At 44.9% G+C, this 16,403-nt stretch overlaps 1 protein-coding gene across 15 annotated transcripts in view; it reads right to left on the bottom strand.

Annotated features, from left to right (window-relative positions):
• The window catches only part of NCAM1 (neural cell adhesion molecule 1), an 86,153-nt gene extending 70,974 nt beyond the window's left edge, over positions 1–15,179 (bottom strand). For 7 of the 15 annotated variants that reach the window (XM_048328754.1, XM_048328755.1, XM_048328756.1 and 4 more), the window contains exon 1: positions 15,048–15,178. In XM_048328754.1, the coding sequence (XP_048184711.1) occupies positions 15,048–15,102 (55 nt within the window). In that variant the 5' untranslated portion in view covers positions 15,103–15,178. Of the gene's footprint in view, positions 1–15,047 lie in introns of all 15 variants that reach the window. The other 8 variants (XM_048328752.1, XM_048328765.1, XM_048328760.1 and 5 more) reach the window with 5 other exon arrangements.
• Positions 15,180–16,403: the final 1,224 nt, after the last annotated feature.

Raw genomic sequence — 16,403 nt, 5'->3', positions numbered from 1 at the left:
GCAGCAAAATCCTAATTCCCAAGTGCTCTTAGCTGCATTCCAGTCCTGGCAAACCCAGAGCGCCTTTCTTATCTTTGCAGGGTGACAACACCCTGGTTTGAAACTCACCAAAGGCAAAACCCTCCCACCAAAACAAAGAAACAAGTTCATGACTTGCTCTCTTGAGAAAAGCTACAACAAACCCAAACTACAACACAGACTGTCACTGTTGCAAAGGGCACCTTCACCGCTCACTGATTCCAGGGCCATTTATTCACCTGTTCGGCTTTTAAATTAGATATTCTTAGCCTTAACATCTCCTCTTTCTTCACCAGATCGTTATATCCAGTAGAGAGGTTTTCTACATTAAAAAACGCAATCTGTAGGATGAGAATCCAAAAGAACTCGCAGAGCTCATTGTACTTCTCAACCATATTTTATTCCCTTTTCTTCAATCCATTTACCATGTCCAGGGTGGATGGTTTGGGGACTTTTTATCCATCTCAACAGCCGGAGTGGGAACACCACACAAGTTCCCTTCCAACAACAAGGAATGACTTCACTCTTGTTTTCCTCAGCATGCAAAAAAACCAAGGGGGGAAGGCCATATGCAAAGCCTGCTCCCAGAATCCTTTCCCTTGCAAATTCACAAGCAGAGTGTTTTCCATCTGTTTGCAAAGAATGTCAGATAATAAATTACTATTCCACCTTCTGTGCTGGAAAACAGAACAGAAAACAGTGCCTGGAGTCCCCACCCACCCTGTCCCCCCTGCCCAGCTCTGTCAGCAGCCCTGATTGATTCTCCACCAGCACAAATCCAACAGCCCCGGCCACGCTCCAGTAAATCCCCCCTTTTTGGGCCAATTTACAATCAGATCTGTGAGGTGTCCAAGGGACAGCAGGCACCCGTCCCCATCCAGCCCTGGGGACAGCCAGGCTGCTCCCAAGCACTGCACATGACAAATTCATTAATAATCCATTGTATCCAGGAATGTCAAAACTTCAGTACGCAGCAAACAAGAGAAAAATGTTCTGAAAAAGAAGAAAAAAAGTGGCAGTGGGAAAAAGTCAGGAAATAATGGATTTAGGAATTAATAATATATTACATCCCAGAATTAAATGGAATATATATAAATCAAGGAGTTAGGAAACAAGGGCATTAGGAATTAATTCAAAGCCAGGACACATCACCTAATGCTTCCTCACCAAGGGTTAAATTCATAAATTTGTGTAAAAATTAATGATGTCAAAAGGAAAAAAATACAGATTTAGAAAAAAAGCACCCCTGTCAATGTCACAGGAAGGAGTCCCATAGACTGCAGTGAGCTGTGCCTGAGAAACATCACTAATTATGTACTGGAGGCCAAACTAACAATTGAATCCGCAATTTGAGAGGGGAGAAGGGAAAAACAACGAGAAACCCTGAAGCAGACAGAGAATATCAGCACATCAATCACGGCTTTGTGGTGCTTAAAACACAAATGGCTGAAGGCAGATCTCCAACTACACCAAACTGGATTTGAGGTCCCTCCCTGCGTCGCTGCAGTGCCTTGGTTGCTGAATCCTGCAAACGGCTCCACGCAGGTTTTGGATAGGGGAAACACAAATTCCCTGGGGAAACGTGCAGAGCTGCAGAAATCCCACACACAGCCCCAGAAAGTGCAGCTGAAGGAACCATCAACATCTACAATATGCTGAATTCTGGGAGTCACTGCTGTACTTTGTATTTATCTGAGGCTCCTGCAAGGCTTCATCCCTCCAACCACAGGCCAGGCAGAAAACAGCTATTTCCAGCAGCACAAGGGAGGCTGATTTCCTTGGAAAGCCACGTACTTCCCAATCCCTTGAAAGGAAGACAAGGGAACAGCCAGGCTTTGCTTCCTGGAGGGAGGGAAGGAGAGCTGCACACTTTCTGTAGGAACAGCTTCACTCGTGAGGCACCAGATTAAAACACCCACGAGTGCTGAAGTCAAGCGAGGCCAAACTGCAGCCCTGCTCAGCTCCCCCCTGGCTGGAAGGGAAAGGAGATTAGAGGAGGAAAACAAGGTAGAACCAAGCCTTATTCCAAGTTTATCCCCATGGAGCATCCTAAATCTCGAGTCCAACATCTCCTGGCCCACGTGAGATTTGTGATGCCTTCAAGGGCAGCATCTGGTGGCACAGGGAATGCAGGGGAAAGCCAGAAGAGATGGAATTATGGATTCCTGGGATAACTCTCTGCTCTTCCACCCTCATCAGCAGGACACAGAGGGCCCTTGGGGGAATCTGGGTACCAAATTTACCGAAAGAACTTCCATGGCCATTTCTGCCCCTGGAGCTGGGATAAAACACACCCAGGGCCCTCCAGCACCACGACACTGAAATCATTTTGGTGCTAACCAGAACTAGGACTGTGTGACTGCAACCCACCAGGAATACTCTCATCAGAAAGGTAAGAATTTATCTTTGTGCTGGATTCTGTGATGGTTTGAGACACAATTATGGCAAACCCAGCTGCCTGCACCAACACTGGCCCAGCCTCTTTCTGCAACAACAGAGGATGTTCACTAAGAAAAAGCAGGTATTTATTTAGAGATGTCTTCCCAGTGCTAAATATTTAAAATATACGCTCATGATTGGCCTACTCCATCCAAAACTCCACTGAGGTCATGAAGAAAACTGTCTATGCATCCACCAGACAAACAGGTAAGTACTGAGCGTCCTCATCACCTCCTTTATGGTTTCTGTTCAAAAAATAAAAATCTCCCACTGCATTTGATGTCTTTTATCAACAGCACAATAAATCAGTGCCATCTAGTGGAGTCCAAAATGTTAACCTGGACCACAGCTTCCAAATCTTACCTGTCTTGAATGTACAACCTCTCAAAGAACCTTCCCTGCAGTGCAGGCAGCTGATCCATCAAATACAGGAGTTTAAAACACTGTACTTCAGTCCCCCTCACCTTCCAGAAACCTGCAGGACCAACACCTGGAGCCCAAAACACACCTCCAGCATCAGCAGGAACTCACCTTTAGAGCTCCTGAATGTGCAGCCAACAGCTCTGCACTTACATGGAATATGGGCCAAAAATCAACGAAAATGTTCAGTACCAAGGAAAAAAAAATCCTGTGTTGATTTACAGTGATTGTTCCAGCAGTTTAGGAACTAATAATGCATGAGGATGGTTAACAGTGGTACCATCACATTTCATTAAAAACACCCCAATTAGCACGGTGGGATTCTGTATTTCTCTGTTTCAGCCCCTCTACAAGGGCACCAAGATCATTCAACTGCTCTAGGAAAGTAAAATTTGTCCAAACAAAACAGGAGCACACACCACAAGTTAAATCAAAGTCTCCTCCTTTGTGGTGGTGAAATTCCAGGCTTTTAGATAAGCACAAAACACGATTAGTTCCCTTTCCATTGTTAAAATACCATTTCTGGGTTTATGGGATTATAAGGAGTGCTCACACACCATTATTAAAAAAACCCCAAAAATATGAGCTGTGAGTGAATTAATTGGCAACAGAATTGACCAACAAGATCAACAAGATGTGGTCCAGCTGCTGCAAGATCCCACCCCAAAGTTATAAAGGGAGATTAATTCCTGGTAAGGCTTCCACATATCCAAGGAGAGAATTACACATCCTGTCTGTAGCAAAAATCACCTTTTCCTTCCCCAATGCTGCTTCTGTGGGCTCCCATTTAGCAACACCCATGAATTTTACAGTTTTTGCCCAACTGCTCCAGTGAAGAATCCTGGTTCCCCTTCACAACGCTCCCACTTAGCTCCAACGTGGGACTCTTTTTAAATTGCCAGCAAACATGGAAATGCAGATACTCTGAAAGGTTTCTGGATCTGACGCAATGCCAGGCAGGGATATTTTTAGTTCTAATCCATTTAAAGTGCTAAATTCCAAGGGAATCAGCAGCATTGCTTTCACTCACCACTCCAACTAAATTCCTCTGGTCCCACTACTCACTGCAATCTTCAAGGAAAAGGAGATAAGAGAACCATTCACCTGATAAGAAAATACCTTTATCTTTTGCTTTTTTAATGCTTGGAGGTATTTCTGCATGTGCCACTAAATAATAAATCACACACAATGAATCTTTTGGACACAGAGGACACTGCAGGAATGCATCAATAATGCAGGGCCTGAATGCACAAAATGAGTGAGTGTGGGATTTGCTATTTTTATCTCGAGGCTGCTTTGGATGGACCAATTTAGGTTGATGAAAAACAACTCCTGGGAATACACAGAAGCCTTGGAATAAGGCACTGATCACTCTCCAGACCTGCCAGAGCGACTGCAGCTACAAACCAGAGCCTGAAATTCAGGGCTGAACACAACAAAAATGGTCCACAATGAGGTTGTGCTTTCATTCAAATCGAGATCCAGTCTCAAAAAACAAGACTTCTTCATACAAAAATAGCTTCTTTTAACCAAAATAATGGGGATTTCAATAGGACTTTCATCTGCAGGTAACTGGCACGTTCAGCCTTTTCTTTGGGGATTAACAAGTAACTAAAACAGAGACAGGTTATCAGAAACTTAAGTACACCCATTAAAAAGCAAAAAGAAAGCTTTAATTTATTGGTATTAGATAGCAGTAACAGAGATTGTCCTAAAGGACAGCCTTTAGAGTTCTCTCATCTCCCACAAGTCATTACTTTCACATTAAAATGATGCAAAACCCACAAGCTTGTGTATAAAACACTTACTACTACTATTGTTTTATGAGCAAACACCAACAACTGCCATTGATAAAAGCAGAAATAGCTGAAGTGTGTCTGCCCAGAACACAGAAAAACCCAAGGCAAACACACTCCAGGGACTGCTCCAGCAGCTTCTGCTCCAAGTGCACCTTTCTACCTCGAATATTCAAGGACTCCTTAGTAAAAGAATGGAAAAAGCTGCTCCAGAAAATGTGTGTTTTAAAAAAGAGCCCAATTCAAAGGGTTTGAAGCACAAGTTTTCTTCTGGAAGAGAGACTGAGGGAAAAAATATCCCAGGACTGGGTTTGTTCAATGCTTTGCTGATGATGCTGAGATTTGCTGCAAAGCAAAGGAGATTTTTGTTCTTACAACAGAACCTAAGTGTGAAATAGCACAAATGTTGACAGATTGGTTTAAATCCTCCCAGTGCTCCCCTTCAGCAGAGCTGAGAGCATCCAGCAAGGAAAAGAGCACTGTTTTTATGAATTTGCTGTGTTTTCCCCTACCCACCCACAGCAAGTCATTAATGAGCAGCAGGTCACATTAATTGCAGTGTGAGCAGCAAGGCAGGGCCTGGGTGGGAAAAAAAACCCAAAACATTTCCTCTTTCAGCGAAATCCCTGTTCTTTCAGCAGGTGTAACAAAGATCAGCACAAGTCATTTATTTCAAAATAAATGGCCACTCTGCAGATTTCCACTGATCTTTACTCAAGTAGCCACTTGGAACTTTCCCAGGGCCAGGTGATCCCTCAGTACCTGTGAGCAGGTGAGACAAATTCCTGCCTGGATATTCCCTGGGACTGTGCCTGACGTGGATAAAAGCAGGATTTACCTCCTCGTGCCCGATACTGTGTGCAAACAAACTGCACACCAGCATGACCACGAAAAACACACTTCTGTTTGGCCAGGAATAAAAGCATCCAACAGAAATACCCATTTCTAGACATGAATAACTTTTATTCTATTAAGCACAAATATTTCCCAGTATTTCCTGCTCTGGAGCTAATATTCATGCTAGCCTGAAGTGGGAAATTAAAACCACAAACAATCACTGCAGCACTATGTTCTTTTTGTCCACGAAGCACAAACTACTCCAAGTTTGCTTGTATTTCATGAAATACTCATTTTACAGAGAAATGGAGAAAAATTAGAGAGTGAAATGGCCAAAGCCCATCCCCAAATAAAATAAAATGGCAAAGCTAGAAGTGAATCAGTATGAAATTAAATCTCTGGTGCTGTAGCTCTTCTTACAGTGAGTTCTCTGCAGCAGAACAAAAGTTGCTCCAGATTGTCTACAACAAATAAATTTACACAGTTTATTCCCTTCATGCATCCCAGCTTCCCTCCTCCATTCCCAACAAAGCCCAGCCACCAGGGAGTAGGGAATAAACGCTGAGGGCCTTCCCATTGCATCCCAGAGATCATGAAGAGATTAAACTGCAGGAGGATTTAGGGAGTGTGCAGTAATTCCGTGTGTCTGCTCCCAGCCCCAAAAGCACGTTAGACTTCTGAGGATTATCTGCTGCAAACACAACCAAAACACGGCTCCAGTTCTCTGTTATTTTGATTCCTGCAGGCTCATAATAATTCAATAAGTTCCTTGGCCAAGCAGCTGTTGATTGTATTTTGCTAAAATGCCGTGCACAAGCGTCTGATGACGTTCTCTCATTCTTAACATACTGAAAAATGCAAAATTAAGTCCTAAAATATTATAATTAGCCAATAATGAGTGGGCATTTTGCTCACTAGATCCTGAGCTGCACAGACGCTGTTAAGCACATTAACAAATTTAAAAGAAGGTTTAAAAATGGTTATTTTAAGGCTTTCAGAGCACACCCAGGTGGGCACTAACAGCTTCATCATAACAGTGCCACAGCTTGCACACAATTAATATTAATGAGATAAAAACAATATGAAGGCAGTTGTTATTACAGGGAAATAGCCACATTGGTTGTATTTAGTACTTGCTGCTACACTTAACCTCTAAATACTGCAAGTGCAAGGAGCTTTATATGAAATTATGAGGGAAATAAATGGGAATTGTCTGGCAGGGATGGTTTGGGGGTTTCTTTCTGACCGCAGTGACACAGGCAAAGCTCTGCTACCTCATGAAAATCCACCCATTCCTGCCCCAAAACATCCACACATAAACCCAACAGTTCGCACTAAAATACAGCAAAACTAACATTTAGCAGAAGAATGCTCTCCCCATCTCGTTGCCTTAACAGCATCACCAAATTACAAAAATTCCTCATGTTCGCTACAAAAAGACCCTGAAAATACCATTTTGAACACAGAGAGCAACAATAAACACAGAAAAAATCACTGCAGTGATTCGTTTCCACAAAGACCTTTCCAAGTTAAACCCAGCCCAGCCTGAACATCATCACTCAAGGCTGTTGTGGCTTTTTTAGCTCCTAGGACACCTGTTTGGAAACTGCTGCTTTACATAACCTCATTCCCAAAATTCACACCAAGAGGGAACTCTCTGCCAGTTTTCTAGCAAAACAAAATAATCAAGTGTAAGAAAATATGCCCGAAGAGTTAATAAAGCAAGGAAAAGCAGGAGGAAAGAGACACCAAGGACTTCAGCAAACAGCTCAATAATATTGATTAAACACAACCATAGGATAACATCTTTGGGTTTGGGGAGCACAGTGGTATTGGTTGTCTGAAATGCAGCTTTTCCTTCCAACAAAAGGTTTTCTTCAGCAGAACCAGTGTCACTACAGGGATGGATCAGTTTTCACCTGTAGTCACAACAAGACCTGTTGGTTACTCACAACCACAATTTGCAGCCCAATTCTCCTACTCATTGTGCCAAAATAAAATTCCCACTATGCTGTACTACTATATATGTGTGTAAATATATATATATATATTTTATCTGTACATCTTCTCCTTCAGAACACCAACCCATCACCCATTGAAACATCTTCACTGCTCACTAAAATCCATGTTTCAATATCTGTGTGGTTTTGGGACCTGTACAAAGAAAAGGATCCAAAATCTCCCCTTTTCTGGATTTTTCTGTACAGACACAGCTCATTAACACCTCGCCCCACACTGCCCCAAAGCAGCAGCTGAAGTTACATAAAACCTCATCACCAGAGGAATGCGGTGGCCTGGGAAATCCTGTTATTCCCAAACTCACACAACCTGAAATCTCCCCAACCTTTACCCCGTCCCCGTGTTTCCCAAAGGCATCGAGACCTAGAGCGTGGCCTGCTGTGATCCCAAAAGGCAAAACCACGGAACAATATTTTATTTGGAACCCCAATTGCCCGACCAGCCACAGATATCTGCAGGTTTCATTGTGAATATTCGGCATCGCGGCGCTCGGAGCCCACGAGCAGCGGAGCGGGGCTGTCCTTCCCCAAACCCTGCCCGGATTCTGCTGCTCTCAGCCCCGCCACTTGAATGGCATAAAAACCCTTTTGAGCACGACAATCGCAGCCCCCCCTCCTCCCTTCGGGCACACTCTGGGACTCCTCAGTGCCGGCACAATGCAAATAAGGCAGAGTTCCTTTGAAAGGGTGATTAATATGCAAAGACAGGCTGCTCTTTAGCGGGCTCTGAAGAACCACCGCCGAGCATCCCCGAACTCCGAGGTCCCCTCAATTACTGCCCGTGTTTATTTTAAACATCAGATTATGCAATAATGCCACGCATTAAAGCCCAATTTGCCAATATTGTGCAAACACCACCGAACTGGCTGCTCCTCCTTTGTAGCACGGTGAAACACAGCCTTGAATATCCCACATATGAAGGCGCTGAAAAAAAATGGGATTAAAATTGCTGAAAGCTTAATGCACATCAATCTTCGTGGTAAAAAGAACTGCACTTGGAACTCACTGCAAAGAACTGTGCTTTTAAAATACATGTTTAGGGGTTTTTTTTCATAAAACAAGAACATTTACAATCCTACAGTTTGATTTCAGGGACAATTAACTAAATTCTGCAGGAAAATATTGCAGCTCTTGTGACAACTTAAGAATTTTTTTATAGAGTTGCTTTTGGGACAAGAGATATTAAACATCTGGAAAAGCCCATTCAAATTTGGAGGCAACAATTTTCTATTTCCATTGTCTAAAATCTTTATCACTTTATTTCATCACTTATCACCTACTCAACTCCACAGCTCAGCCAAGTCTCTCCTCTGGAAAGGACCTTGAATTTCAAGCATTGATTCACACCAAACTCTGCCTGAAATGTAACCTGAATATGTCACCTGACTCATTTCTTCCTCCAACCCTCTATTTCACACAATTCCCCATTTCTTTACACAGATTTACACACTCCCATTCAAGTCTTTGGAGTTATATTTCACGTTAATCAGTGTGGTAAATTATAATTAACCATAAACCCGTAACAAATCATTAACATTCTTGTTTATCTTAAAGATTCGAGGGTGATAAATATGATTAATATAAACAAAGAAAGGTAAATTAAATATTCAAATAAGCTTCTATTCTATTTTTATAAGAGTAGAGGTAGGAAAATCACAGAACAATTGAGATTGGAAGGGGCATCTCGAGATTATCCAGTCCAGGAGGGGAAGGCAGCTGCAGGAGGTCACCAGGCATCTGGCTAGGTGGCTTCTGAAGGCTCCATGGATGGAGAATCCACAATCTCTCCACTCAACCTGTTCCAGGATTCATCCAACAAAAAAAGTAGGGATTTTGGTGTGCTTTCATATGTTCAGACAGGATTCGCTGTATTCCGCTTTGTTCTGCCCCTGGGCAATCACTGGGGTGATTCTGGTTGTCTTCACTCCTTCCCAGCAAGAATTCATCCACGCCCACATCCCCTCGAGGCTTCACTTTCCAGTCTCAGCTTCTTCTCACACCAAAGATGCTCCAGTCCCTCTTCCAGACTCTCTCCAGTAAATCCACAGATTTTTTGGCACTGGGGAGTCCAGAATTAGACCCTGCACTCCAAACGTGGCCTCAGCAGTGAGGAGCAGGTGGATTTTCAGAAAATTACCCTGACTTGCCTGATTTTAATAACAAATTGGAGAAAGTACCTACCCTGATTTACCCAATGGCTGTAACAGTCTTAAAACTCAGCTATGAAGAAAACATAAATATTTTATTCAAGACATGACGAGACTGACAATTCTGGAACAATTAGAACAATCAAGAGTTTCTTTAAATGGATTCTGTCCTGGCTGACAACGCCCTGCTGAAGTGATGGATATTTAACTCAAATCAAATGGCTCCCCATTCTGAGAAATCGACCATTTCAATGGATTTCCCAAATATTTTCCACATTATTCTACCAAGGCTGTACTGAACCAGCCAACTCCCAGTTTTCCCAACAACCCCTGCATCTGTCCTGTCACAAGATCTGGGATGCAAATAGAGGATGGATCAACCCTGCCACGTTTCCCATTACTGCCTGCAGCCTAAACTTAACGTCCTTGCATCAGATTTACAGATATAGGGCTGCATCCCTGCCAGGGCCCAGTGCAGCAGGAATGGCTGCAGGAGCGGCGCCTGCCACTCCCTGGCCTTTGTCCCCTCTGTGACCTGGTTTTCAGCCTGAATTTACCTGGGGACAGTCAGGGTCTCACAGACCTTTGGTCTCTCCATCACCTGGCAGGGCAGGAGCACAGAACCCACAGTGAGCAATTACAGAGCTGAAAATCTCCCACATTCCCAAACCCCAGCTCTATTTCTGAGCATGCAGAGGGAAGTTGAGACATTAATCTTCAGGCACAAGCATCTTTTTTTTTTTTTTTTGTTCAAACCCAACATGGCTCCCTGACTTCTGCTGCAAACACCAGATCTCCGTCCTAATTATTATTCACTTTTAAGAATTTGGATAACTCCCCCAGCTCTTAAGCACGGCTCTGTGTGACTACACCCCACAGCTGCTGCTGCTTCTTCAGAGGAATCTTACAGCTATTTGCACTTGCTTTGCAGGATAAACCTCCCATTGTGTGCTGTTCCCCAAAAATCAGCTTTTCCGGCAGCTGCCTGGAGATCTGGAGCTCTCAGGACTAAGGCTGTTGATGTTCCACATTTGTCCAAGTCAGAATTTAGCTGAAGCACCTCCAGTACATAAATTCTTGTGTTAAAAGCAACCTCAGAAGCCAAAGCTGTAACATGGTCCAAAAAATGCTCTGAGGAAGCTTTCAGGTGGCTTTGGGTATTTTCAAATACGTCAGCACCTCCCCTGTACACCCCAACGTGCTCTGGCACAAGGTTTTTCATGGAATCCCAGGATCACTGAGGTTGGAAAAGCCCTCCAAGGACATTGAGTCGAAGCGGTGACCAATCCCCAACTTGCCCAGTAATTCCTTGGACACCTCATCGATGGGGAATCCAAACCTCTCAGGGCAGCCCCTGCAGACATTTAACCCTTTCCATGAAGTAATTCCTCCTGAAACTGCTTTTTGTGGAACCAGAGAATCACTAAGGTTGGGAAAGGCCTTGAGGACCATCAAGTCTCATTGTCAACCCTGCACCACCACCGTGTTCACCACCGAACCCTGTCCTGAAGTGCCACAGTCACACATTTCTGGCCACTTCCAGGGATGGTGACTCCATCCCTTATCTGTCATTTATCCTTGGAAGGTCTGGCAGCTGCAGGCATCACTTATGGACAGGGATTATCTGCCTTCCCATCGATACAGTGGAAACTACTGGATTTTAAGCCATACATCTACTTTAATGTGAAATTTATCCCTGATTTTTATCCATTTTTCTCCATTCCATCTACACCGCAAACCAAAAACCACAGAAAAACCTCCCTCCAACGGCAGGAGCAGGCGCTGCCATTTGGCTCTCACGGTCACTTCAAAAGGCATCGTTCCTAATGAGCAGCTGCATTTCCCCACCAGGAACTGCGGGGCCATAATGGCCCTGCTGCCAAGCCCTCCTCATTTCCATCCCTGTGCACAGCCAGCCCTTTGCTCCATGCTAATGTGTTTTCCTAAACAAAAGGAGCCACAGCCAGCTGACCTTCAAATTTGCTTCTGTGATTTGGATGGCTCAAAGTCTATTTGCCTGGTGGCTCTTTTTTTTTTTTTTTTTTTTTTTTTTGGGAGCGTTGGGATGAAAAGCGACACATTAATTCCCAAAAACCATGCGCAGAGGAACCATCCAGGAGAGAGGAGCTGCTGGGAGCCGTAGTTCCCTGCACAGACACACCCTCAGCCGAGTTACTCCCATTCTCTCTGTTTATAAACAGCAAGGAAAACACCACAACTCTGTTTCCTTGTGGTTTTCAACCTTTGATATTTACAAGTGAGTCGCTTTGCTTGTTTCACATCACATTTCACATCCCTGGGAAAGGACAGGATTGGGAGATAAACAAAGACATCATCTTTTCACTGCACCTGAAAAACACTGCCATGGTGGTATCAGATACTTGAACCTTTCTCATAATTCCCTGCATCAAAGCCACGACACAATTCCAAAGGAAACAGCTTCTCCCAGGCTGCTTACAGAGACATCTGGGCAAGTTCATAATGCCCACCTTAAGTTGGAATCACACTGCAATACACTGCAAAACCGATGCTTCCAAAACCACACCAGAAACCCACCGAAAAACCATTTTTTATATCACCAGGTGTGTTAAATAATGAGAAAAACCACAGGATGGCCTTTAAAATGAGGAAATAAACTGTGCTTTGTCTCCTCCCCGAGCTACCCCTCTGTTCCTCAAAGACTGATGGCAGCAGATGCAGGATCCCCTCCTCCTCCTCCTCCCCCAGCAATTGGTTCTGCTTCCCTGGCAGCCCATGGAGGAAATCCATGGCATCACCCTCCCACCCCCAAACAAACAGGAAAACCCATAAAAAACCCCCCATGGCATTCTCTATCCACGAGAAACCATCACTTGTACCCGACGGCAGAGCAGTCTATCCTTAAAATATATTTCTGGAGACGAGCCAAGAAAAGTGAAGGCACTTTCAGCCTGGAGAGCAGCCACAATCTTTAACACTTAAAAACTGGGGATTCATTAAGCTACTATTATATTAAATGTTCTTAAAACAACCCCCGACAAAACCCACATGCAAAAGACCCAACAACAAAAAAAACCAACCCTAGAGTCAAGTCGGGAATTCTCAAGTTCAAGTGTCAGAGGGATAAAGTTGATACAAAATACTCTCTATTCTTTAGGAAACCATAGTTCTCAGGATGCACATGAAAGGAGAGGAGCCATCTGCTCTGTCTATAAATCAGCTTCTGAATTATCAGAGAATGTTTTCATTTTACAGCAGACTAAATAAATCAGCACTATCACAGGCCAGGGGGATAGACACAAAATGTGGAATTATTCTAAAAGACGTGGTTTGGTTGTGAACCTACCCCACAACTGTGCTCAGACAACAGCTTCCTCAGGGATTCCTCACTAATAAATACCTCTCTCTTGCCTCCTCTTATATTTAAGCTTAAGGTTTCCTTAGCAGCACGATCATAAAATAAATATAATAAAATAAATTAAAATAAATAAAACACCCTCTTGCACTGACATCTCCACAGCCTCCAAAGCAAAATCCCTTCTCCCCCATCACAGACTGGTGAGCTCAGCTGGGAAAAAAAAGACGGTACGAGACCAGAGCATCCTTTAGGGTGGAAAGCAGAGCTTGATGTGCTTGGTGCTGTTTTCACCATAAACACTGCTGCTGCTTTGTTCTAGCTTTTTAATATTTTATTTGGTTTTTGTGTTCTCCATTTTATGCTGATTTAACAGTTCCAGCTGTGCAGCTCCCTAGGCAGTCTCCATATTCATAATTATTATTATTGGATAAACATGTATTTGAGTCAGGCAACAGATGATATGCAGATAATTTTTCTTTTGCTTACTCCCATTTATTTCCCCTGGAAAAAAAAAAAAACAAAAACCAACCAAACCGCTTTATTGTGCCCTCCCACAGCTGAGAAAGGCTGTGTGAATGTGTCAGGGAGGCGATGGCTGTGCAATCGCAGGGAGCAGTCTGGCATCTCAGCACGGGTGAGAGCAGGAATGTGCAGAGACAGGGATGGGAGGGTGTGGCCGGGCCAGATGCAGATCTGGATACCGGGAAGAGCTGCTGGGAACGGGAGCACAACCCCTCCGTTATTACACGGACCCTCTAATAAGCACGGGTTATTTTTTTTAAATAAAGAGAGGCTAAATAGCAGCGCTTTGCCGCGGGAGAGCCGGGTACGGTTCAGGGTGGGTGCTGTGCTGATGTTAAACAGGTGGCTCAGATTTGGCAGCAGCCCTGGGGACACTGGTGGCACTGGTCCACCGCGACAGCGATTGTCACCACGAGAGCTGAGAGAGCCCCAGCAGCGGTAATTGCTTAAGCAGATAAAAATCCTCAGCGTGGGGAGGGGTGGTGGGTATGGAGCAAGGGGAGAGGGGAGGCTGGGCAGGGATGGAACACGGCAAGGACACACCAACACCTCCGGGGATCGCGGGGACCGGGCACAGCACCGGGAGCCACACACGAAATGCGGAGCCGAGAGGGGCTGCCAGCCGAACGCGGTGACAACTGCGAGGGGGCGATGGCACAGGCAGCCCGGGCGGTGCTTCAGGCCGGGATGCTCCCGAGGGACGGGGGAACAAGGGATGAGGAGCTGGCGGACAGGACAGCGAGCAAACACCGGCGGAGCGCAGCGCGGCTCGGGGAGCGCTCCCCGGGGAGCGCCGGCACGGACAGCGTCGGAGAGGGGGGAGGGAGGGAGGGATGAATGAATGGATGGACGGACGGATGGATGGATGGACGGACAGCACAGGGATGCAGCCCGGAGGAGGGATGCTGGCCGGGGCGGGGCCGGCACAGGTGTGGCCGCTCCATCCTGCCGCTCCCGAACACGGGCGGTGGCGACCCGGGCGGCCACCGGCGGCTACCGAGCGGCCACGGCGGCACCGCTCGCGCCCGGGTCCGCTCCACAACGGCAGCGCCCCGCGCCCCTCCTTTTTTTTTTTTTTTTTTTTTTTCCCCCTCCCTCTCCTCCTTCTTCTTTTATTATTCCAGCCGCTCTACGGCGATCGCATCCCTCGCTCCCTCCCTGCCCGCGTCCGTGCCCCGCTCGCGGAGGGCGGGGGGCATCCTCGCTGCGCGCACCGAGCCCGCCGCCACACCGCCAGCGCGGCCGCCGCCCCCGGCGCACGCAGCATCCCCTCCGCGCCCATTGTCTGCGCTCCCCGCGCACCGACCCGCACGGCCCGCGGGTCCCCGGGGCAGCCCGGCCGCCTCCCCCCCCCCCCCCCGCCAGCCCCCCGCGGCCCCGCCGTCCCCTCCGGCTGCGGCGACGCCGCGCGGCCCCGCGGACCCCCCGCACCCCCAGAGCCCCGCGCAGCCCGGGGTCCGCCCGACCCCATTGTTCGCGGCGCGCCCCCGCCCCTGCCGCCCTCCCGCCGTACCTGCGGCTCGCAGCAGGACGAAGGCGCAGGGCAGCACGGCGAGCAGCAGCAGCATCGCACCGGCGGGCCGGCGAGCCGCTCGCCGGGGCTGCGGGCGCGGGGACGGGCGCGGAGAGCCGTGCCCGGGGTGGCCGCTCCGCTGCGCTCGCTGCGCCCGGCGCGTCCCGGCGCCGCCGCGCTGACTGACAGCGGCCGCAGCGCGCAGCGATCCCTGCGCGCCGAGCGCGCCCGCCGATCCTTCCGCCGCGCCGACAAGTAGTGCCGCGCCCGCTGCGCGCCCGGCGGGAGGCACGAGAAAGAAAACGTACTTGTTTAGGCAATAAATAAACGATTAAGTAAAAAACCCAAATAGTTACTATTTCTTATTATTATCACCGTCATAATTAATAGTTATTATGGGATTAGAATATAAAATATTCTAATGTGTATAATATGTATTCTAATTTGTATGTAAATATGTGTATGTGATATGTATTAAATGCGATAGAAAATGTGTATATATTATGTATTATATATATGTGAATATGTTATGTATTATATATATGTGTATATGTTATGTATTATATATGTGTGTATATTATGTATTATATATATGTGTATATTACGTATTATATATGTGTATATATTCTGTATTATATATATGTGTATATATTACGTATTATATATGTGTGTATATTACGTATTATATATGTGTATATATTATGTATTATATATGTGTATATATTACGTATTATATATATGTGTATATATTATGTATTATATATGTGTGTATATTATGTATTATATATATGTATATATTATGTATGTGTATATATTACGTATTATATATGTGTATATATATGTATTATATATATAAAAAGATGTATGTAGCTTGTATCAATGATAGTATATTACTAATAACGTAATAGTAATTATACTAATGTTAACGCTTATTAATTCTTAGAGTGCATAATTAATATAGCAACATCCAATATATGAATTACATATTGTATCATAGAGTGTAATGATATAGTATAAAAATAGTATATATTACATGTGTGCTATATTATATTATATTATATTATATTATGTTATATATATGATATATCATCTATCTTATATATTTATATATGCTATATATATGCATATATTTATATATGTGTAATATATATGCGCCATATATTACATATAGCACATACGTAATACTTACATATATAATACGTAATACAATAAATAGACAAAAATAATACAAAAAATACAATAAATATATCTATTATTTATATTATATTTATATAGTATAAGGTAAATATACTCCGTAGTATAGTAGAATATAATAAAATATGTCTTTATACCATATTATAGTATAAGGATTATAGT

This window comes from Corvus hawaiiensis, chromosome 25, assembly GCF_020740725.1.
Source record: "Corvus hawaiiensis isolate bCorHaw1 chromosome 25, bCorHaw1.pri.cur, whole genome shotgun sequence".
Lineage (NCBI taxonomy): Eukaryota > Metazoa > Chordata > Aves > Passeriformes > Corvidae > Corvus > Corvus hawaiiensis.
Note: the sequence above shows the minus strand (reverse complement) of the source record. Positions and strands in the feature narration are given on the sequence as shown.